The sequence below is a fragment of the Pristiophorus japonicus genome, chromosome 3, assembly GCF_044704955.1.
Source record: "Pristiophorus japonicus isolate sPriJap1 chromosome 3, sPriJap1.hap1, whole genome shotgun sequence".
Classification (NCBI taxonomy): domain Eukaryota; kingdom Metazoa; phylum Chordata; class Chondrichthyes; family Pristiophoridae; genus Pristiophorus; species Pristiophorus japonicus.
Window position 1 is genome coordinate 152,978,754 of NC_091979.1, and position 23,466 is coordinate 153,002,219.

At 42.2% G+C, this 23,466-nt stretch overlaps 1 protein-coding gene across 2 annotated transcripts in view; it reads left to right on the top strand.

Annotated features, from left to right (window-relative positions):
* coq10b (coenzyme Q10B) overlaps positions 1 to 23,176 on the top strand; it is a 29,053-nt gene extending 5,877 nt beyond the window's left edge. For both annotated transcript variants that reach the window (XM_070875917.1, XM_070875918.1), the window contains exons 2-5: positions 3,470 to 3,616; positions 3,705 to 3,897; positions 9,901 to 10,002; positions 21,851 to 23,176. In XM_070875917.1, the coding sequence (XP_070732018.1) occupies positions 3,470 to 3,616; positions 3,705 to 3,897; positions 9,901 to 10,002; positions 21,851 to 22,018 (610 nt within the window). In that variant the 3' untranslated portion in view covers positions 22,019 to 23,176. The remainder of the gene's footprint in view (positions 1 to 3,469; positions 3,617 to 3,704; positions 3,898 to 9,900; positions 10,003 to 21,850) is intronic.
* Positions 23,177 to 23,466: the final 290 nt, after the last annotated feature.

Sequence of the window (23,466 nt, forward strand, 5' to 3'; positions counted from 1 at the left end):
TTCATAGGTATCAATCAGGAATGTTCAATTTTTCCTTCCTCCTTTTGAGAGGGGGATTGAACTTGGGACCTTGCTGGTCTTTATGGCTTAGTGCCACACTATTTGATACAATGGCTTAACATTTTAATCTCTCCTCGGTAACACTGACTTTCCTCTGTACCTTTTTATCCTTCAGTAGATTTTCTGCACGTCAATTCAACTTAGTGAAGAGATCCATTTTTAGCTGGCTGTTGGCTGAACTGTTGAACACTGAAGACAACTGGTGCCCTATTCATGTCTTAGTCCTGTCAGCATGCCACTGTCAGCTGAATCATGTTAGATGCATTGGCATTGGAAAAGGGGTTGAACAGGAGTCCACAATTCATTCATCTAAGAAGGGCTGCATAGAATCAAATTGAGTTTCTTTTCAGAGAAATGGTCAAGGTTAGATTTTGTTCAATTTCAAACTATTCTTGAGTCTTAATGGACCTAGAATGAAATGGGGTAAAATGGTTGAGTGTGGAGTAAGGAATTTGAACTGCGTCAAGTTAACTTTTTGTTCCAGTTACAGTGTAACTTAAACTGTGTGCCTCAATGCGAGGAGTATTCGTAATAAGGTGGATGAATTAACTGCGCAGGCAGCTATTAACAATTGATATAATTGGCATTGAGGAGACATGGCTCCAGGGTGACCAAGGCTGGGAATTCAACATTCAGGAAGGATAGACTGAAAGGAAAAGGAGATGGGGTAGCATTGCTGGTTAAAGATGAAATTATTGCAATAATAAGAAAGGACATTAACTTGGATGATGTGGAATCTATGGGTAGAGCTGTGGAATACCAAAGGGCAGAAAACGCTAGTGGGAGTTGTGTACAGACCACCAAACAGTAATAGTGAGGTTGGGAATGGCATCAAACCAGAAATTAGGGATGCGTGCAATAAAGGTACAGCGGTTATCATGGGCGATTTTAATCGACATATAGATTGGGCTAACCAAGCTGGTAGCAATGTGGTGGAGGAGGATTTCCTGGAGTGTATTAGGGATGGCTTTCTAGACCAATATAGCAAAGAATCAACTAGAGAGCTGGCCATCCTATACTGGGTGTTGCGGAATGAGAGGACTAATTAGCAATCTTGTGCGAGGCCCCCTGGGGAAGAGTGACCACAATGTGGTAGAATTCTTTATTAAGATGGAGAGTGACCGTGTTAATTCAGAAACTAGGGTCCTGAACTTAAGGAAAGGTAACTTTGATCTTATGAGACGTGAATTGGCTAGGATAGACTGGCAAATGATACGTAAAGGGTTGACAGTGGATAGGCAATGGTAGACATTTATTGATTACATGGATGAACTTCAACAATTGTACATCACTGTCTGAGTAAAAATAAAGGGGAAGGTAGCTCAACTGTGGCTAACAAGGGAAATTAGGGATAGTGTTAAATCCAAGGAAGAGGCATATAAATTGGCCAGAAAAAGCAGCAAACCTGAGGACTGGGAGAAATTTAGAATTCAGCAGAGGAGGACAAAGAGTCTAATTAGGAGGGGGGAAATAGAGTATGAGGAGAAGTTTGCCGGGAACATAAAAACTGACTGCAAAAGCTTCTATAGATATGTGAAGAGAAAAAGATTAGTGAAGGCAAACATAGGTCCTTTGCAGTCAGATTCAGGTGAATTTATAATGGCGAACAAAGAAATGGCAGACCAGTTGCACGAATACTTTGGTTCTGTCTTCACGAAGGAAGACATAAATAACATTCCGGAAATACTAGGGGACCGAGGGTCTAGTGAGAAGGAGGAACTGAAGGAAATCCTTATTGGGTGGGAAATTGATGGAATTGAAGGCTGATAAATTCCCGGGGCCTGATAGTCTGCATCCCAGAGTACTTAAGGAAATGGCCCTAGAAATAGTGGATGCATTGGTGATCATTTTCCAACAGACTATCGACTGTGGATCAGTTCCTATGGACTGGGGGGTAGCTAATGTAACACCACTTTTTTTTTTAAAAAAGGAGGGAGAGCGAAAACAGGTTAGCCTGACGTCAGTAGTGGGGAAAATGTTGGAATCAATTATCAAAGATGAAATAGCAGCGCATTTGGAAAGCAGTGACAGGTTCGGTCCAAGTGAGCATGGATTTATGAAAGGGAAATCATGCTTGACAAATCTTCTAGAATCTTTTGAGGATGTAACTAGTAGAGTGGCAAGGGAGAACCAATGGATGTGGTGTATTTGGACTTTCAAAAGGCTTTTGACAAGGTCCCACACAAGAGATTAGTGTGCAAAATTAAAGCACATGGTATTGGAGGTAATGTATTGACATGGATAGAGAACTGGTTGGCAGACAGGAAGCGCAGAGTCGGGATAAACGGGTCCTTTTCAGAATGGCTGGCAGTGACCAGTGGGGTGCTGCAGGGTTCAGTGCTGGGACCCCAGCTATTTACAATGTACATCAATGATTTAGATGAAGGAATTGAGTGTAATATCTCCAAGTTTGCAGATGACACTAAACTGGGTGGCAGTGTGAGCTGTGAGGAGGATGCCAAGAGGCTGCAGGGTGACTTGGACAGGTTAGGTGAGTGGGCTAATGCATGGCAGATGCAGTATAATGTGGATAAATGAGGTTATCCACTTTGGTGGCAAAAACAGGAAGGCAGAAAATTATCTGAATGGTGACAGATTAGGAAAAGGGGAGGTGCAACGGGATCTGGGTGTTATGGTACATCAGTCATTGAAGTTTGGCATGCAGGTACAGCAGTCGGTGAAGAAGGCAAATGGCACGTTGGCCTTCCTAGCTAGAGGATTTGAGTATAGGAGCAGGGAGGTTTTACTGCAGTTGTACAGGGCCTTGGTGAGGCCACACCTGGAATATTGTGTTCAGTTTTGGTTGTCTAATCTGAGGAAGGATGTTCTTGCTATTGAAGGAGTACAGCGAAGGTTTACCAGATTGATTCCTGGGATGGCAGGACTGACATATGAGGAGAGACTGGATCAACTGGGCTTGTATCCACTGGAGTTTAGAAGAATGAGAGGGGATCTCATAGAAACATATAAAATTCTGACGGGATTGGACAGGTTAGAGGCAGGAAGAATGTTCCCGTTGCTGGGGAGTTCCAGAACCAGGGGTCACAGTTTAAGAATAAGGGGTAAGCCATTTCGGACCGAGATGAGGAGAAACTTCTTCACTCAGAGTGGTTAATCTGTGGAATTCTCTACCGCAGAAAGTTGTTGAGGCCAGTTCGTTCGATATATTCAAAAGGGAGTTAGATATGGCCCTTACGGCCAAAGGGATCAAGGGATATGGAGAGAAAGCAGGAAATGGGTACCGAGGTGATGATCAGCCATGAACTTATTGAATGGTGGTGCAAGCTCGAAGGGCCGAATGGTCTGCTCCTGCACCTAATTTCTATGTTTCTAACTCAACTTTTTTTTTGTGCAACAGAATGCAGCCTTATATTGTCATGTTTAATAACCACAATATTTCCAATAACAGGTATCTGTCATCTTGTGGCATTTTAATGAACAGAACTCCTGTACTCAAGACACCAAGACATTGCCTTACACAACAAAGACATTTTTTCAACCTTGCTGGGCCACTAATAAACAAGAAAAAAGAGTATTCTGAGAGACGAGTAATGGGGTTTGTAGCTTAAATGTGTAAATTTCATTCATATATTTTTTGTGCATCAGTTTTGATGGTAAACCTGAATTTAATTTCTTCCTTTTAGGTTTTCCATGCTGGAAATGTACAATGTAGTCTCTGGTGTTGCTGACTACAAGCATTTTGTTCCATGGTGCAAGAAATCCGAAGTCATATCTAAACGCTCAGGGTATGCTAAAGCTCAACTAGAAATAGGATTTCCACCAATAGTTGAACGGTACACTTCGGTTGTGACCCTGGTACGACCACATTTAGTTAAGGTAACCGTTGAATGTTAAAATATACTCTTAAATATTTATAATGAGATTTATGGTTGGGAGTTTTTTCTTTAAAAGGGTTTTTCTTCCCAACTTTCTCCTTCCGCTTCTCTCCTGAAGGTGTTGACTCCTCATTGAGACAGGAACTGGTCAGCCTCCAGTACCTGGGCCAAATGGCCATTATTCACATGAGCCGTGACAGTGAGACTTGGAGTTATTGCAGTCATCGGCAGCACTGCTAAAGCCAATAGCCTGGATTTTGCGGTCAGTGGCGACGGGACAGCGCTCACCGCTGACCTCGAAGAAAGATGTCCACAAAGATTTAGCGGCTCTATGGTTTCGAATTCCTCTATTACGTTGTCAATTTCATTCTGGTGCCATCTATAGGGGATCTCTGGCGTCCAGGAACAGTGAAGTCATCAAGCAGGCTGAGCAGCATATCGGATTGAGGAATTCTCAGACAGCAAACCAGGAAGTAAAAAGCACTGATTATCATTCACTTTTTAATCATTTTACAGAGAGCAAAATAAAGATTGGGGCATGCACATGGGATTAAGGTCTAAGCTGAAATAACAAACTTAAAAATTTTTTAAATTTTAAAACCCACAAAAACACAAAGGCAGAATATTATCTGAATGGCGGCAGATTAGGAAAAGGGGAGGTGCAGCGAGACATGGGTGTCATGATTCATCAGTCATTGAAGGTTGGCATGCAGGTACAGCAAGCGGTGAAGAAGACAAATGGTATGTTGGCCTTCATAGCAAGGGAATTTGAGTATAGGAGCAGGGAAGTCTTACTGCAGTTGTACAGGGCCTTGGTGAGGCCCCACCTGGAATATTGTGTTCAGTTTTGGTCTCCTAATCTGAGGAAGGACATTCTTGCTATTGAGGGAGAGCAGAGAAAGTTCACCAGACTGATTCCTGGGATGGCAGGACTGACATATGAGGAAAGACTGGATCGACTGGGCCTGTATTCACTGGAGTTTAGAAGGATGAGAGGGGATCTCATAGAAACATATAAAATTCTGACGGGACTGGACAGGTTAGATGCTGGAAGAATGTTCCCGATGTTGGGGAAGTCCAGAACCAGAGGACACAGTCTTAGGATAAGGGGTAAGCCATTTAGGACTGAGATGAGGAGGAACTTCTTCACTCAGAGTTGTTAAACTATGGAATTCCCTGCCGCAGAGAGTTGTTGATGCCAGTTCATTGGATATATTCAAGAGGGAGTTAGATATGGCCCTTGCGGCTAAAGGGATCAAGGGGTATGGAGAGAAAGCAGGAACGGGCTACTGAAGGAATGATCAGCAATGATCTTATTGAATGGTGGTGCAGGCTTGAAGGGCCGAATGGCCTTCTCCTGCACCTATTTTCTATGTTTCTAATAGTCTATGAAATTTATATCTTGGAATGGAGAGAATAACACTGCAGAATGAGTAATTAAATTTTCAGGGCCAGAGCGGTTGTTCAGCAGTAATTATGATTTAGTATGCTGTTCAAAGCTCAGTTACACCTTATTCAACATGGATTAATGTTTTCAATGGTTTTTACAGTGGGAATTGTGCATTAAAAGTTGAAGTTCATATCAAATCACTGATTCTGTGCAGATTTCATCAGCGAAGACTGCAACAGCACCCCCTGTGGAGGAGCAGCATATCACTGACAGTAAAGTCAGATTTCCATGATTAGCTGTGCCTGTGCGCATTCCATAAATTGCTGTCAGTTATACACAGAAATGAATGTGAGCCTGACAGTTTTGCTCTTTTTACAACCACAAATTCCGGGCCAATGTCTGCAATTGCACACTTCCATTAAGATTGGCTGGATGTGGATCAGGAGCTATGGTTGAAGTTCCCCCAGCTCCGCCTTCCTGACCATGGGGCACTGAGGTCAATTGTTGTGTTTCTGTCACCTGTCCCAGCTGACTTAGCACAGATGAGTGATCAAATCTGAAACACTCCTGGTTTGTGTCATTCAGCTACTGACGTGATAAAGCCACTGAGCCATCAGGGAGTCTTATTACCTATTCTATTATATATAAATTAAAGAACACTGAACTGAAGTACCAGTGTTTTTAGCCAAGAAAACGTGAATATGTACAGTGTGATCATGTTTGTTTTCTGCATTAAAAATTACCTAAATTCTCCCAATTTTTCTTTTTAAAATTGGTGACTTTAATTGCAGTAAACAAGAGATAGTTGAATGAAGTGTAAGCTAATGCAGTGATCAGAAACCTTCGATTGAGTTACAGGCTGCAATGCACTGCCACCTTTTTAAAATTTAGATTTGTTAGATTTCCCTCATCCCCATCCCAATGTTCTCCTTCCCTCAAAGTTTCGACTTTTGCCAGAAGTATTTTTACACTCCATTCACACTCTAGTACCATACCAAAGTGCCCATTCTTCTTGTGTGACAGTGAGTGTTGGCTGTAAATTCAAGAACAGAGTGCATTAAAACAAATTCAGATGGTTGTGGTGGTTTAAGGTCAGTCATCACAGCCCCAGGACATCGCTGCAGGAGTTCCTCAGGGCTGTGTCCTAGGCCTAACCATCTTCAGCTGCTTCATCAATAACCTTCCCTCCATAAGGTCAGAAGTGGGGATGTTCTCAGATGACTGAATAGTGTTCTGTGCCATTCGCAACTCCTCAGATAATGAAGCAGTCCATGCCTGCATGCAGCACAACCTGGACGACATTCTGGTTGATCTGATAAGTGGCAAGTAACATTCACCCCAAACAAGTGCCAGGCAATGACCTCGCCAACAAGTGAGAGTCTAACCATTGCCTGTTGACATTCAATGGCATTGCCATCGGTGAATCCCCACCATCAACATCTCAAGGGTCACTGTTGACCAGAAACTTAACTGGACCAGCCACATAAATACTGTGGCAACAAGAGCCAGTCAGAGGCTGGGTATTCTGCGACGACTGTCTCTCCTGACTCCCTAAAGCCTCCCCACCATCTATAAGGCACAAGTCAGGAGTGTGATGGAATACTCTCTGCTTGCCCAAATGAGTGCAGCTCCAACAACACAAGAATCTTGACTTCATCCAGAATAAAGCAGCCCCCTTGATTGGCACCCCATCCACCACCGGCACACCATGGCTGCAGTTTGTTCCATCTATAAGGTGCACTGCAGCAACTCGCCAAGGCTTCTTTGGCAGCACCTCCCAAACCTGTGACCTCTACCACCTAGAAGGACCAGGGCAGCAAGTGCATGGGAACACCACCACCTCCAAGTCACACACCATCCTGACTTCAAAGTATATCACCATTCCTTCATTGTCACTGGGTCAAAATCCTGGAACTCCCTCCTTCACAGCAATGTAGGAGTACCTTCACCACAAGGACTGCAGCAGTTCAAGGTGACTCATCACCACCTTCTCAAGGGCAATTAGGGATGGGCAATAAATGCTGGCTTTGCCAGCAGCATCCACATCCCATTAACCAAAAAAAACTTGATGCTATCTACACCTAGCTCTCAGAAAAATGCACTTTTTAACAAAAGTCATTAGATCGTCATCAGGAATAGGAAACCTTAGATAGTGTTTCCCTCTCTAACCCAAGAGTACTGAAGCCAATTGTACCATTCCAACTCCTGGGCCTGATTTAAAATCAGCTAAGTCAGTATAGTCAGAAATCAAAACTGAAACCTCTGGTCTGTACAGCTCAGCGACTCATTCCCTTTACCAACTGAGTCATTGGGGGAGTTCTCATTTTTTCTTCTGTCCCCTCTCAAATTTAAGCACTTGAATTTAAAATTGTATGTTCGAGCTTAATTGTTTTTGTGACGTGTACCAGAAAGAAAAATCTAAATTTCCACCCTTATTTATTTTACCTTCCCCACCCTCTCTCATTTCCACCACACATGTTCCCTGACAGCAGTGTTGGCTTGTGACCTGCTCGTAGGTTTCTGCCAACTCCACTTAGAAAACAGCTGCCAGAGGAGCACAAGAGATATGTGGGGTGACTTGCCTACTTTTTATTTTCTTTCCCCCATCCCCCTTGTCTCCTTATGAAGAACCCCAGCTTTAGACCTGTTCTTCTTTGGTGACACAACTGGAACGTCTCTAATGGTGAAATCACAGCTGTGAACTTCTGGTTCTCTCACTTCTCCTCCCCCCCCCCCCCCCCCTCTTTTCTCTCTCTTCTCCCCCGCCCCCCCCCAAAGCCCAACCCAGCCCAACCTCTCACTTTCTTGCGTCCATGTAGTTTAGTCATTAGGCAGGAATCAATGATTGTTTTTGCAGGATATTCTGTATCCTTCCTACATATTTTTGAAGTAAACTTGGCAGAAAGACTAGCAATGTAGGTTGATGTACTTTGGACCTCTTAAGTTGAGAAGATCCCGGGTTTGACCTGCAAATGTAAATTGTGAAATTTAAATTCTGGTATTTTGTGGGTTGGTTCCCCCTACCTTGTATACATGTGACTCCAGTACGCAGTAGTTGGTTGGTCTGTCATTGGGAAAATGCTGGAGTCCATTATTAAGGAAGTAGCAGCAGGACATTTACAAAATCATAACCCAATCAAGCAGCGTCAACATAGTTTTATGAAAGGGAAATCCTGTTTGACAAATTTGCTAGGGTTCTTTGAGGATGTAACGAGCAGGGTGGATAAAGGGGAACCAGGAAGATGTAGTGTATTTGGATTTCCAGAAGACATTCGATAAGGTGCCACATAAGAGGTTACTGCACAAGATAAAAGTTCATGGGGTTGGGGGTAATATATTAGCATGGCTAGAGGATTGGCTAACTTACAGAAAAGTGTCAGGATAAATGTCATTTTCAGGTTGGCAAACTGTAACACAGGGATCCGTGCTGGGGCCTCAACTATTTACAATCTATATTAATGACTTGGATGAAGGGACTGAGTGTAAGTGCTGACACAAAGATAGGTGGGAAAGCAAGTTGTGAGGAGGACGCAAAGAATCTACAAAGGAAAACAGGCTATGGGAGTGGGCAAAAATTTGGTAGATGGAGTATAATGTGGGAAAATGTGAGGTAATCCACTTTGTTAGGAAAAATAAAAAAACAAATTATTATTTAAATGGGGAGAGATTACAAAATGCTGAGGTACAGAGGGATCTGGGGGTTCTTGTACATGAAACACAAAAAGTTAGCATGCAGGTACAGCAAGTAATTAGGAAGGCAAATAGAATGATGGACTTTATTGCAAGGGGGATGGAGTATAAAGTAGGGAAGTCCTGTTACAACTGTACAGGGTGTTGATGAGACGGCACCTGGAGCATTGTGTACAGTTTTGGTCTCATTTCAGGAGGGATATACTTGCATTGGAGGCAGTTCAGAGAAGGTACACCAGGTTGATTCCTGAGATGAAGGGCTTGGCTTCTGAAAAAAAGTTGTGCCTATACTCATTGGAGTTTAGAAGATGTGATCTTAATGAAATGTATAAGATTTTGAGGGGGCTTGACAGGGTAGATGCAGAGGATGTTTTCCCTTGGGGAATCTAGAATTAGGGGGCATAGTTTCAGAATAGGGGGTCACCCATCTAAAACACAAATGAGGAATTTCTTCTGAGTTGTGAATCTTTGGAATTCTCTACCCCAGAGAGCTATGGAGGCTGGGTCATTGAATATATTTAAGGTGGAGAGGGACAGATTTTTGAAGGATAAGGTTATGGGGAGCAGGCAGGGAAGTGGAGTTGAGGCCAAGATCAGTTCAGCCATGAGATTATTGAGTGGCGGAGCAGGCTCGAGGGGTCAAATGCCTACTCCTGCTCCTATTTCTTGTTATGTTCTTTTGTTGCCCTGCATACCCACCGCCACATGTGGTCAACTATAGATGTGTATAAAAAAAAAAGTGTTTCTCAGGGGAACAAAGGATAAATGCGGCTTTGACAACATTGTCTACATCGAACAATTTGAGAAAAAATGATGTGCTGACTTTTTAAATGAAAACCTGTTTATCAATTAGTGAAAAATCTATTCAATTATAGTGCTTATTTTTGAATACAGCTAACATTCTTACTAAAACATTCATTGTAGGCCTCTTGTACAGATGGGAGACTATTTAATCATTTGGAGACAGATTGGCGATTCAGCCCTGGAGTTCCTGGATATCCAAGGACCTGCACTGTTGACTTTTCGGTAGGCCACGTGAGACTTGCTTCAAAGTGTTTTAATTTTAGATTAACACTAACTTTTCCTAACTAAAATAACTGTCTATTCTTCTTGGAAGTCCAGAACAATTGATTTAACTCTACCTGTGTGTAACACCTTCTAATATGTCCTGTGCTGTCCAGATTTAATCAGGGGAATATTTGTTCTTCCTCATTTGTTTGTCCTTTTACATTAATGTAAGCAAGTTGTTTGACTTGGTAATTCAAAAGGGCAGCTTAATGTATGAATTTGTGAGAACAATAAGAAAAGACCTATCAAGCCAAAGGTGCAACTCCGCACACCATTCAGGCATTTCCTGATCACGTTATCATTTTAGAGAGGCAAAACCCAGATAGAAAAAACATTGAGAAATTCCTTTCTGACACTTAAGGCAATAAAGCAAGTTCCAGCAGCTTGTGTCTCTTCACAATCAGAACTAAAAAAAAAACACTCCCTGCTCTCTTTCTACCACTCCACCCCCCCCCCCCCCCCCCACCCCCAAATAACCGGAGATGCACTTTTCTCTCGGGAATATGTCCCTTTAAAGGACTGATGTGACTCTATGCATATCTTGACAGTCTGTTCCCGAGGACAATGACTGTGAAAATAAATACTTTGTGGCATCAAAATCTGTGCCTATGGATTTTATATGCATGACATTCATCGTATGATCCATATCCATTTCAAAAAACACATTTAACCAGACTGTATCAAAACTTCAGTTATATCTCCTGTAAGCATCTTTCTCCAAAGTAAATAACCTTAATGTCAAAGCTTATAGAACATAAGAAATGGGAGCAGGAGTAGGCCATTTGGCCCCTTGAGCTTGCTCCGCCATTCAGTAAAGATCATGGCTGATCTGATCTTGGGCCTCAACTCCACTTTAGTGCCCGCTCCCCATAACCCTTGACTCTCCTATCATTCAAAAATCTGTCTGAATGTATTTAAGGTAGCGAGACAATGACCTAGCCTCAACAGTGCTCTGGGGTAGAGAATTCCAAAGATTCATGACCCTCTGAGAAGAAATTCCTCTTCATCTCCATTTTAAATGTGCGACCCCTTATTCTGAAACTGCCCCCTAGTTCTAGATTCCTCCACAAGGGGAAACATTCTGCATCTACCCTGTCAAGCCCCCTCAGAATCTTGTGTTTCAATAAGATCACACCTCATTCTTCTAAAGGCTAGTGGGTATAGGCCCAACCTGCTCAACCTTTTTTCATAAGACAACCCCTTTGTCTCAGGAATCAACCTTGTGAACCTTCTCCGAACTGCCTCCAATGCAAGTATTTCCCTCCTCTTAAATGAGACCAAAACTGTACGCAATACTCCAGTTGTGGTCTCACCAACAGTTGTAGCAAGATTGCCCTACTTTTATAATCCATCCCCTTGCAATAAAGGCCAACATTCCATTTGCCTTCCTAATTACTCGCTAACTTTGTTTCGTGTTCAATGGCCCCCCAGATCACTCTGTACCACACATTTTGTAGTCTTCCCTCCATTTAAATAATTTGCTTTTTTTTATTCTTCCTACCAAAGTGGATAACCTCACATTTTCCCACATTATACTCCATCTGCCAAATTTTTGCCCACTCACCTAGACTGACTAGATTATTTGTGTCCTTTTCACAACTTGCTTTCTCATCTATCTTTGTATCATCAGCAAATTTGGCTATATTACAACTCGGTCCCTTCATCCAAGTCATTAATATAGGTTGTAATTAGTTGAGGCCCCAGCATTGATTGCTGTGGCACACCACTAGTTACAGTTTGCCAACCTAAAATGGACCCATTTATCCCAACTCTGTTTTCTGCTAGCATGGCTTGAGGATTGGCTAACTAATATATTACCCCGACCCCGTGAGCTCTTATCTTGTGCAGAAACCTTTTATGTGGCACCTTATCAAATGCCATTTGGAAATCCAAATGCACTACATCTACTGGTTCCCCTCTCCACCCTGCTCGTTACATCCTCAAAGAACTCTAGCAAATTTGACAAACATGATTTCCCTTTCATAAAACTATGCTGAAACTGCTTGATTGTGTTATGATTTTGTAACTGTCCTGCTGCTACTTCCTTAATAATGGGCTCCAGCATTTTCCCAATGACAGATGTTAGGCTAACTGGTCTATAGTTTCCTGCTTTCTGTGTCCCTCCTATTTTAAATAGGGTCATTACATTTGAGGTTTTCCAATCCGCTGGGACCTCTCCAGAATCCAGGGAATTTTGGTAGATTACAACCAATGCATCCACTACCTTTGCCCTAGGATACAGGCCATCAGGTCCAGGGTACTTGTCCACCTTTAGTCCCATTAGTTTGCCTAGTACTTTTTCCTCTAGTGATAGTGATTGTTTTAAGTTTTCCCCCTCCCTATAGTTCCTTGGTTATCTACTATTATTGGGATATCATTATTATTATTATTATTTATCATTATTATTATTATGGTTATTCTCATAAAGCTCTAAGATCACTTTGGTTACCCCTCTCTGCACCCTCCCCAGATTGATGAAATCTTTTAGCATTTGAGCATGTACCAGACATAGTTTTCCACAGTGGTCTAAGTGGTACAGGTTGAGTGTCCGAACCCCGGAGTTCCGAAATTTGGAATGCTCCGGAATGTGAACACTGGGCCGATCTGTGGCGGGGTCGTCTGGAATCTGGAAAATGTTCTGAAATCCGGATTTTAAAAAAAACGATTACTGCTGCGAGTTGGGCCTAGGGAGGGGGAGAAACACCCCCTAAAAATTCCAGAAAACGAAAAATAATTCACAACTTTAACAAAACCCTTACCTACTAAATCGCTGCAAGAATGAAAAAATAAAAACTTTAACTTCCTTTTGTTTGCAGGTCTTCAATGCAGGTTTTTCCCGGGCTCCTTCACTCCACTCCACCGCCCAGTCCCAGGCGTTTCCAGATTTGGGACATCGGAAAGACGTTCCGAAATCTGGAACGACCTAGGTCCCAAGGTTTCCATATTTCGGACGCTCTACCTGTACAACCAAAAATCCTATTTGCCACCTCATGCTCTTTTCACATGTTTCACAAGTGATCAACACCTACTTCCCGGTCATTCTCTTGATCTGTTACTGTTAACAGGTACCCCTGCACAAATAAAAATGCCTGGAGTTAATAACTTCAAATGCGTGACAATGTGCTTGTCCACATTAAGTGATATCTGCCACACACTGTCCCACTGATCTAAATTGAACTGCAATTTTCTTTTGAAAGGCCATCAACGTGAAACGTTACAAAAGCAAAATACTGCAGATGCTGGAAATCTGAAATAGAAACAGAAAATGCTGGAAATAATAGGTCAGGCAGTATCTGAGAAACAGAGTTAACATATCAGGTCGATGACCTTTCATCAGAACTGGATGAAGTTAGAGATGTAATAGATTTTAAGCAGAGGCAGGGAAAGTGGGGGAGGGGTGAAATAACAAAATGGATGGTCTGTGATCAACAGAAAAGATTAAATGACAAAAGGTATGGTGCAAAGCAAAAGGAGATGGTAAGGGGACAAGTAAAGAAACAAAAGATGAGTCAAGAAGAGGTGTAAATGGCAGAATCAACAGCTGCCATGTGAAAAAATAGGGGCAGAGGTGTGAAATTGTTGAACTCCGTATTCAGTCCAGAAGGCTGTGAAGTGCCTAAACAAAATGAGGCGCTGTTCCTTGAGCTTACGTTGAGCTTCGTTATAACAGTGTAAGAGACCGAGGTGTCTCCACCTGGGACCCCCAGCTCTTTACAATATACATTAACGATTTAAATGAAAGAATTGAGTGTAATATCTCCAAGTTTGTGGATGACACTAAACTGGGTGGCGGTGTGAGCTGTGAGGAGGACGCTAAGAGGCTGCAGGGTGATTTGGACAGGTTAGGTGAGTGGGCAAATGCATGGCAGATGCAGTATAATGTGGAAAAATGTGAGGTTCTACATTTTGGGGCAAAAACACAAAGGCAGAATATTATCTGAATGGCGGCAGATTAGGAAAAGGGGAGGTGCAACGAGACTTGGGTGTCATGGTTCATCAGTCACTGAAAGTAGGCATGCAGGTACAGCAGGCGGTGAAAAAGGCAAATGGTATGTTGGCCTTCATAGCTAGGGGATTTGAATATAGGAGCAGGGAGGTCTTACTGCAGTTGTACAGAGCCTTAGTGAGGCTTCACCTGGAATACTGTGTTCAGTTTTGGTCTCCTAATCTGAGGAAGGACGTTCTTGCTATTGAGGGAGTGCAGCGAAGGTTCACCAGACTGATTCCAGGGATGCCTGGACTGTCATATGAGGAGAGACTGGATCAACTGGGCCTTTATTCACTGGAGTTTAGAAGGATAAGAGGGGATCTCATAGAAACATATAAGATTCTGACGGGACTGGACAGGTTAGATGCGGGAAGAATGTTCCCGATGTTGGGGAAGTCCAGCACCAGGGGATATAGTCTTAGGATAAGGGGTAGACCATTTAGGACTGAGATGAGGAGAAACTTCTTCACACAGAGTTGTTAACCTGTGGAATTCCCTGCCGCAGAGAGTTGTTGATGCCAGTTCATTGGATATATTCAAGAGGGAGTTAGATATGGCCCTTGCGGCTAAGGGGTATGGAGAGAAAGCAGGAATGATCAGCAATGATCTTATTGAATGGCGCTGCAGGCTCGAAGGGCTGAATGGCCTACTCCTGCACCTATTTTCTATGTTTCTATGTCTGAGGTGGAGTGGAATGGAGAATTAAAGTGACCGGCGACCGGAAGCTCGGGGTCACGCTTACGGACTGAAATGGAGGTGTTTCACAAAGCGGTTACCCAATCTGCGTTTAGTCTCCCCAATGTACAACAACAACAACTTTTATTTAGATGGTGCCTTTAACGTAGTAAAACGTCCCAAGGTGCTTCACAGCAGTGTTACAAGACAAGACAAATAAATTTGATGCCGAGCCCCACAAGAAGAAATTACAGCAGGTGACCAAAAGCTTGGTCAAAGAGGTAGGTTTTAAGGAGTGTCTTAAAGGAGGAAAGCAAGGTAGAGAGGTGGAGAGGTTTATGGAGGGAGTTCCAGAGCTTGGGACTCGGCCAGCTGAAGGCATGGCCACTGATGGTTGAGCAGTTATAATCGGATGCTCCAAAGGGCAGAATTTGAGAGAAACAGACATCTTGTGGGATTGTGAGGCTGAAAGAGATTAGAGATCGGGAGGGGTGAGGCCATGGAGGGAGTAGTAAATGAGGATGAGAATTTTGAAATCGAAGCGTTGCTTAACCGGGAACCAATGTAGGTCAGTGAGCACAGGGGTGATGGGTGATCGGGACTTGGTGCGAGTTAGGACATGGGCTGCCGAGTTTTGGATGACCCAGTTTACGTAGGGTAGAATGTGGGAGGCCAGCCAGGAGTGCGTTAAGTCTAGAGGTAAGAAAGGCATGGATGAGGGTTTCAGGTGCAGATGAGCTGAGGCCAATGGTAGGGGCGGGCAATGTTATGGAGGTGGAAATAGGCGGTTTCAGTTATGCTGCGGAAATGTGGCTGGAAGCTAATTTCAGGGTCAAGTATGACGCCTCACAGATGCTCGGGAGAGAAGACTGCATCGTGAACAGTGAATACAGTATACTAAATTGCAAGAAGTACAAGTAAATCTTTCACCTGGAAGGAGTATTTGGGGACCTGGACAGTGGGAAGGGAGTATGTAAAAGGGCAGGTATTGCATTTCCTGCGCTTACACGGGAAGGTACCATGGGATCAAATAGAACACCGAGATGGCAGACATTCTGGTTCAGCCTAAGAATAGCTGGAGTGGGGATGCAATTGGTGGTAAGAGGGTTAAAAGAGGATTAAAGACAGTATGAGGTGTGAATTGGCTAGAATAGCCTGGCAAAAGATACTTAAAGGGTTGATGGTGGATAAGCAATGGCAAACATTTAAAGATCACATGGATGAACTTCAGCAATTGTACATCCCTTTCTGGAGTAAAAATTAAACGGGGAAGGTGGCTCAACCATGGCTAACAAGGGAAGTTAAGGATAGTGTTAAAGCCAAGGAAGAGGCATGTAAATTGGCTAGAAATAGCAACAAACCTGAGGACTGGGAGAAATTTAGAATTCAACAGAGGAGGACTAAGGGTTTAATTAAGAGGGGGGAAAATAGAGTACAAGAGGAAGCTTGCAGGGAACATAAAAACTGACTGCAAAAACTTCTATAAATATGTGAAGTGAAAAAGATTAGTGAAGACAAACTTAGGTCCCTTGCAGTTGGATTCAGGTGAATTTATAATGGGGAACAAAGAAATGGCAGACCAACTGAACAAATACTTTGGTTCTGTTTTCACAAAGGAAGACACAAATAACCTTCCAGAAATACTAGGGGACCGAGAGTCTAGTGAGAAGGAGGAACTGAAGGATATCCTTTAGGCAGGAAATTGTGTTAGGGAAATTGATGGGATTGCAGGCTGATAAATCCCTGGGGCCTGAGTCTGCATCCCAGAGTACTTAAGGAAGTGGCCCTAGAAAGTGGCATTGGTGATCATTTTCCAACAGTCTATCGACTCTGGATCAGTCCCTATGGACTGGAGGGTAGCTAATGTGGCACCACTTTTTTAAAAAAGGAGGGAGAGAAAACGGGTAATTATAGACCGATTAGCCTGACATCAGTAGTGGGGAAAATGTTAGAATCAATCATTAAGGATGAAATAGCAGCGCATTTGGAAAGCAGTGACAGGATCGGACCAAGTCAGCATGGATTTATGAAAGGGAAATCATGCTTGATGAATCTTCTGGAATTTTTTGAGGATGTAACTAGCAGAGTGGACAAGGAAGAACCAGTGGATGTGGTGTATTTGGACTTTCAAAAGGCTTTTGACAAGGTTCCGCACAAGAGATTGGTGTGCAAAATCAAAGTGCATGGTATTGGGGGTAATGTACTGACGTGGATAGAGAACTGGTTGCAGACAGGAAGCAGAGAGTCGGGATAAACGAGTCCTTTTCAGAATGGCAGGCAGTGACTAGTGGAGTGCTGCAGGGCTCAGTGCTGGGACCCCAGCTCTTTACAATATATATTAATGATTTAGATGAAGGAACTGAGTAAAATATCTAAGTTTGCGGATGACACTAAACTGGGTGGCGGTGTGAGCTGTGAGGAGGACGCTAAGAGGCTGCAGGGTGACTTGGACAGGTTAGGTGAGTGGGCAAATGCATGGCGGATGCAGTATAATGTGAATAAATGTGAGGTTATACATTTTGGGAGTAAAAACACAAAGGCAGAATATTATCTGAATGGTGGCAGATTAGGAAAAGGGGAGGTGCAACGAGACCGGAGTGTGTCATGGTTCATCAGTCATTGAAAGTTGGCATACAGCAGGCGGTGAAGAAGGCAAATGGTATGTTGGCCTTCATAGCTAGGGGATTTGAGTATATTAGCAGGGTATCTTACTGCAGTTGTACAGGGCCTTAGTGAGGCCTCACCTGGAATATTGTGTTCAGTTTTGGTCTCCTAATCTGAGGAAGGATGTTCTTGCTATTGAGGGAGTGCAGCGAAGGTTCACCAGACTGATTCCAGGGATGGCTGGACTGTCATATGAGGAGAGACTGGATCAACTGGGCTTCTATTCACTGGAGTTTAGAAGGATGAGAGGGGATCTCATAGAAACGTATAAGATTCTGACGGGACTGGACAGGTTAGATGCGGAAAGAATGTTCCTGATGTTGGGGAAGTCCAGAACCAGGGGACATCGTCTTAGGATAAGAGGTAGGCCATTTAGGACTGAGATGAGGAGAAACTTCTTCACTGAGTTAAACTATGGAATTCCCTGCCGCAGAGAGTTGTTGATGCCAGTTCATTGGATATATTCAAGAAGGAGTTAGATATGGCCCTCACGGCTCAGGGAATCGAGGGGTATGGAAAGCAAGCAGGAAAGGGGTACTGAGGGAATGATCAGCCATGATCTTATTGAATGGCGGTGCAGGCTCGATGGGCCGAATGGCCTATTCCTGCACCTATTTTCTATGTTTCTAAAGATGATGGTTTAAGTTTCCCCACAGTTTAACTGAAAGAAAATTACAGCTCATCCACCACTAGATATAAGAACATAAGAAATAGAAGTAGGAGTCGGCCATATGGCCCCCTCACGCCTGCTCCGCCATTCAATATGACCATGGCTGATCCGATCACGAACTCTGGTCCACTTCCCTGCCCGCTCCCCACAACCCCGGGCAAACAAACTGACAACACAGGCAATTGAGGGGTCGTGCGAGGTTGTGGGGAGGTCGCTGGGTATTGTCAGCGTAAATATGGAGGCTGACCCCATAATCTGCCGATGTCGCCAAGTGACAGAATCTAGATGGGGAAGAGGATCGGGCCAATGATCCTTGGGGGAATCCAGAGGTAACTGATGAAGAGAACCATTGCTCTGGATCACATTGGATAAATTAGAGTATCACCAAGTGATGGTAATCCTATTGAGCTGGACAATGAGACAAGGCATTGAAGGAGGATGGTGTGAAAGGCTGCAGGGATGATGAGGAGAGATGCTCCACACTTGCCATCAAAGACAATGTAATTTGTGACTGGTTTGGTGCTATGACGGACAGAGATTTAAACATGGAGTTGCAAGAAAGAGGTATGGATTTGGGAGTCAAGAATATTAAAGATGGAAGAGAAATTAGAGATTGGGTGATAGTTTGAACGAATACATGGTTCGAGGGATAGATTTTGTTGTAAGTGAAAAATCTGAAGAATGTTCCTGCTGCTGATGTGAATGAAATAGATTCTAAAAAAACACTTCCATCAAAGTCCAGTAACTGAATTAATTAAGTCAAGATCAGACACCAGGAGCAGTGATGCTTGTGTTCTCAAATTTCAAAGTACTAGTCTGGCAGTTAGTAATGCTACCAGTATTCTAAGTAGATAAATGTACTATCTAATGTGGTTTTAACTATATAGAATCAAGGTCCAAGGTTGGATTGGTGGGACTTGACTTGGCAAACATGGGCCCAACAAATGCCCTCAATTACCAGGCTATGGAGGGGAAAAGGCAATCAAGAGTTTGTCCTGAAACCTAGCCAGTCATCGCTGCCCTTTTTTCAATCGGAAATTCTGCAGATGTCATTGAATCACCTGCCAACACGCATTCCTGAACTCTCATGAAGAATGACCAAAATGCTAGAAGATTGCCTTAGAACCACACCCTAGCATGAATCACCACATTCAGTAAAGAGGGGGAAAGTATTTGAGGGGGAATGTTGGATCTCCCAATATATTCAAAATAGGATTTTCTAGGATCTAAATGCAAATCACCTATTCCATGAATTTGTGAACTAACCCCAGAAGAGCACAGCAGATGCACGTTCTCCAATTAACATTTTCAACTTTATCTTAAAAGGAACTGATACCATTATTTTCATTCTGCTCCTCTTGATTAACTTGGAGACTGGCATTACATGCAACCTTTGTCATTTGTTTCCATCTGTTAGAAGCAACATCTGTGTTCACATCAATGGTGCCTTTGAGGCACTGGAGATATTTCCATATGAGAAAATCCAAAAATGCACCCATCCCTATTTTTTTGTTTCAGGAATCATCCAAACTCATTGGACTGTTTTAGTTTCAGTTAAATCAGCTGCCCCCTTAAGTTATTCCAGCTTTCTGCTGTAAATAAATTAAAATTTCCAATTTAAAGATAGATCTCCAATGTTGCAAATGTCTCCACTATCCAGACCCTCCAAAACAAAAGCTCATAAAGATGATACTATTACAGATGGTCAAATCAAAATGTGCAGTGGAGAATTCCTTTAAAATTCTAAGCACAGCCCAAAAGTTTATTTTTGAATGTTAATTGATTAGGGGTTTTGAAATTCTTTAAGTATACTAAAAAGATCTATCTCCAATACTTTCTCAGTTTACCAGTCCTGAAACTGGCTATGATTAATTTAGAAGATTTCAGAGCTGCAAAATCCAGTGGTATTTCTTTACATGTGAAAGGCCAAAGCTGTTAGCATACAATCATCATTATACACTACAGTAAATCAGGATAATATGCCTAGCTTACAGGCCAATATTTTAGTTCTTACAATCTATTTTGAATAAATATAGGTCTATACTGCTACATAATAATTGGTCTTTTACAGAATAAATCTTATTAAACACAGTATTTCTGTTAAGTCATTCCATTACAATCTGATTAAAATCTCTCAATGGGAACTTCTTTAAATTCAGAAAATCTAACTGATTTTTAACAAGGATTTACAAAAATGAACAGTCACGATGATGGGCGAACCACCCCCTAAAATAAATGTTCCAACTTTTTTTTAAAAAAAAAAGGCTTTAGTTCTTGTATTTCCAACTTTACATTTATGACCTCTACTTTAGCATTATGAACACTGGAATGAATGTTGGTCATCACATTGCTGTTTGTAAAACATTGTAGCACAAATATGCAGCATAACAAGTCACTGCATTCCAAAAAATAATTAATTGTGCAGCACTCTGAAACATTTCAACGCTATAAGGAACTACTCGTATGCAAGTCATATTTTGATCGTGGAAGTTTTTTTTTAATGTTTGTTTTTCACACACCAAACATAAACCTGGCTTTCTATGTTTTAAGTTTTCTGCATGAATTGTGAACATGATAAACTTATGAGGGTGGGTACTGTTGAACTGTTTATTTTCCTAAATTTTAGCAGGTATAGTAATACTCGCCTTCAGGTTCAGATTTCTCCAGCTCCTAGCTCCAGCAACTCTAGGAAGGTGAATCTTCTCTCATAAGCTTACATCCTGAATTTTATAACTAAATATTCTTTGGAAATGAGGGAGGTCAAGCAACATGCTTGTGGGAGTGTTGAAAAATCTCTTGCACAAGTAATCAGAAGCTCACTAGTAGCTGCTAGCTTCTGCAAGTAGCAAATCACCCTCAGCTGTTGCTTATTCGTTAGGGAAAGTTTCCCTATTTTGTAACGTGCAACTCCATTGCCATCCAGTAGTTTATCTTTCTTGAGATTGTCGTGCCTAAGTTTTTCCCTGCTGCTCTACCCCAGAAGTTGAATGTAAGCTGTAGTAGAGACGGTTATTTTTTTTTTTAAAGAGGTCTGATATTCCACCAATAGAACTACAGATTTGCATAAATCTACTTTTAACAAATCTTGCAAAATTGGTTGTGAAAAAGATGAGGAAGAACAATAATATACAGCCAACACTGAGTATAAGTGTCAGCTGTGGCACAGTGTTGGCTCTTTTGTCTGAGTCAGAAGGCTGTGAAATCAAGTTCATTCCAGAAGCTTGAGCACAAAATCTAGTGATTATCTGTAACTTTTTTGTGTCCTCTGTGCATAACCGCCCTGGACTTTGCCCGCCCCTTTTGCGCAAGCGCACATTGTAGCCTGCCGTGCACACGCAGACTCCTCTAAACCGGAAGTGTGGCCTGCCGCGGTGTTGCTGCCGGCCGACCATATTGCTTTGCTTTGCATTCTGAGGAGCTCGGAGGGAGGACGTGAGAGACCGGGGGGGGGGGGTGTCGGAGAGAGGGGAGACTCCGAGAGGGGGATCAGAGGGCGAGGCGGGGAATAGAAGAGAGGCCAGGAACTTGGGGGAGAATAAAAAGTACAGTGGGAATGGTGGAACAAAGTGATCCTGGTCTAAAGGGTGGTTTTTGGGTGGGGGCACAGAGATGTCATGAATAGTGCTATATAGATGGAAATCGTTCTTTCAATAAAGTTGAAACTGGAGTTGCAATTTATTTCAAATTGCTACTGAATGTCTGCCTTTTAGGTTCTGCATTTGTATGAAGTTAAATGTGTTCATTTTATTCTGTACACTCCACCTACCCGGTGTGAAAGATAGCTGAATTTAATGTTTTCTTACCTGCAGATTTCTTTTGAATTCCGTTCTTTGCTGCACTCTCAGCTTGCCACTGTTTTTTTTGATGAAGTTGTTAAGCAGATGGTAGCAGCATTTGAAAGAAGAGCAAAAAAAATGTATGGTCCAGAAACCAACATCCCACGGGAGCTTCTGCTTCATGAGGTGCATCACACGTAAATAAAGGTTGAAAGGAACTGTTGTAGGTCCCCTTCTTAAAAGTTGTATAGATTTATTTATTAGTGGTGCATTTCCACTTCTGCAATGGTGGGAGTGACTTTCTTTACCTACATGTATCACTTGATTTTATAATACAGCACTAACTTTATTGGAAAGGCTTTCTGGCAAAGTGTTACATACAGAAAATGCATTATATATAGCTGCAAGTATACATGTATATAAAGTGCAAATATTTCAGCTGTAACTAAATGTAATTTTTCCACATGTGGTGCATTATTAAGCTGGACTGGCTGCCATAAACTTGTTTTAGCCTGTGCAGATAGAGAGAAGGCAGCCAAGTCAATTTATAAAGATGTATTCTGGGCTCTTCAGGTAACATTAGTGTGTGATTTTATCAAACACCAATACATTTTAAAGGCTGACATGTGGAGATATTTTCATAAATAATTTTTTTTAGCTATATGCCTTGAACTATTTTCTTAGTTCACATCCCCCCCCAGCCAGCTATGAGATAGATGGGGGCCACCTGCCATTTCAAGAGCTAACATGTTAATTTATGGAAATAAAATTCTTGATTAGTCTCCATTTTAGTGCTTCTGTAAAGCACAAATAAGAGTAACCTAGTATAAATGAAGATACCATTGGCAATTTCAGCCTTTCTTCTCTTCTGTGTACCCCAAAAAAGGCAGCTTGACATTCTCCAGTCCTTGCCAATGATTTTCCCAGCAGCTCAACTGTAGACAGTTGGAGAGATCAGAGTTGTTTCTTATGCCTCTCTGGGGTAGAGAAGGAATGAACAGTCTACTGTGGTACAATATTTTTCTAAACTTTAAAAGGAGCCTTTTGTACTACACTTGATATCTCTGACTAAGTTGTCCTGCCTTTATACATAACCTACAATATACCATAAGAGTCTCTTGCACAAGTTGTAAAACCTTTTATACTAGTTACCCATGAGCATGGCAGTGACTGTTGAATCAGACCAGTACTCAATTCAATAATGGATGACAAGAACTGTGAAGTTAAGTATTAAGTTCTCCTTAGCCAGTAATATAAACTGCTACCTATAATATCTTCCATAGAGTTTAGCTCCAGTTTGTGCAACTGGCTAATACAATGATGCTGTATTTATGATTTAAGTAAAAATTCTCACCTACTGATGTGCCTCAAGTGATTCCTTTTCTCTCCCCAACTTCTTAATTATTTCTGATAGATAGAAATATTATAGACTGCTAAGTAGTAGATTAACACTTTATTTTGTAAAACCAGTCAAAATATTCACATCCTAAATTTTCATTAAGACCACATGAAATGGCTTCATGGCAAAGTACTTCAAAAATCAGGATTCTCTTCCTGAATGACAGCTTTTCTCCCAGACCTAGTCTGCTATTGGAAACAGGAGGAGATTTATATTTTGCGTGGTCACTTTTGGTAAAGCCACTTTCAAA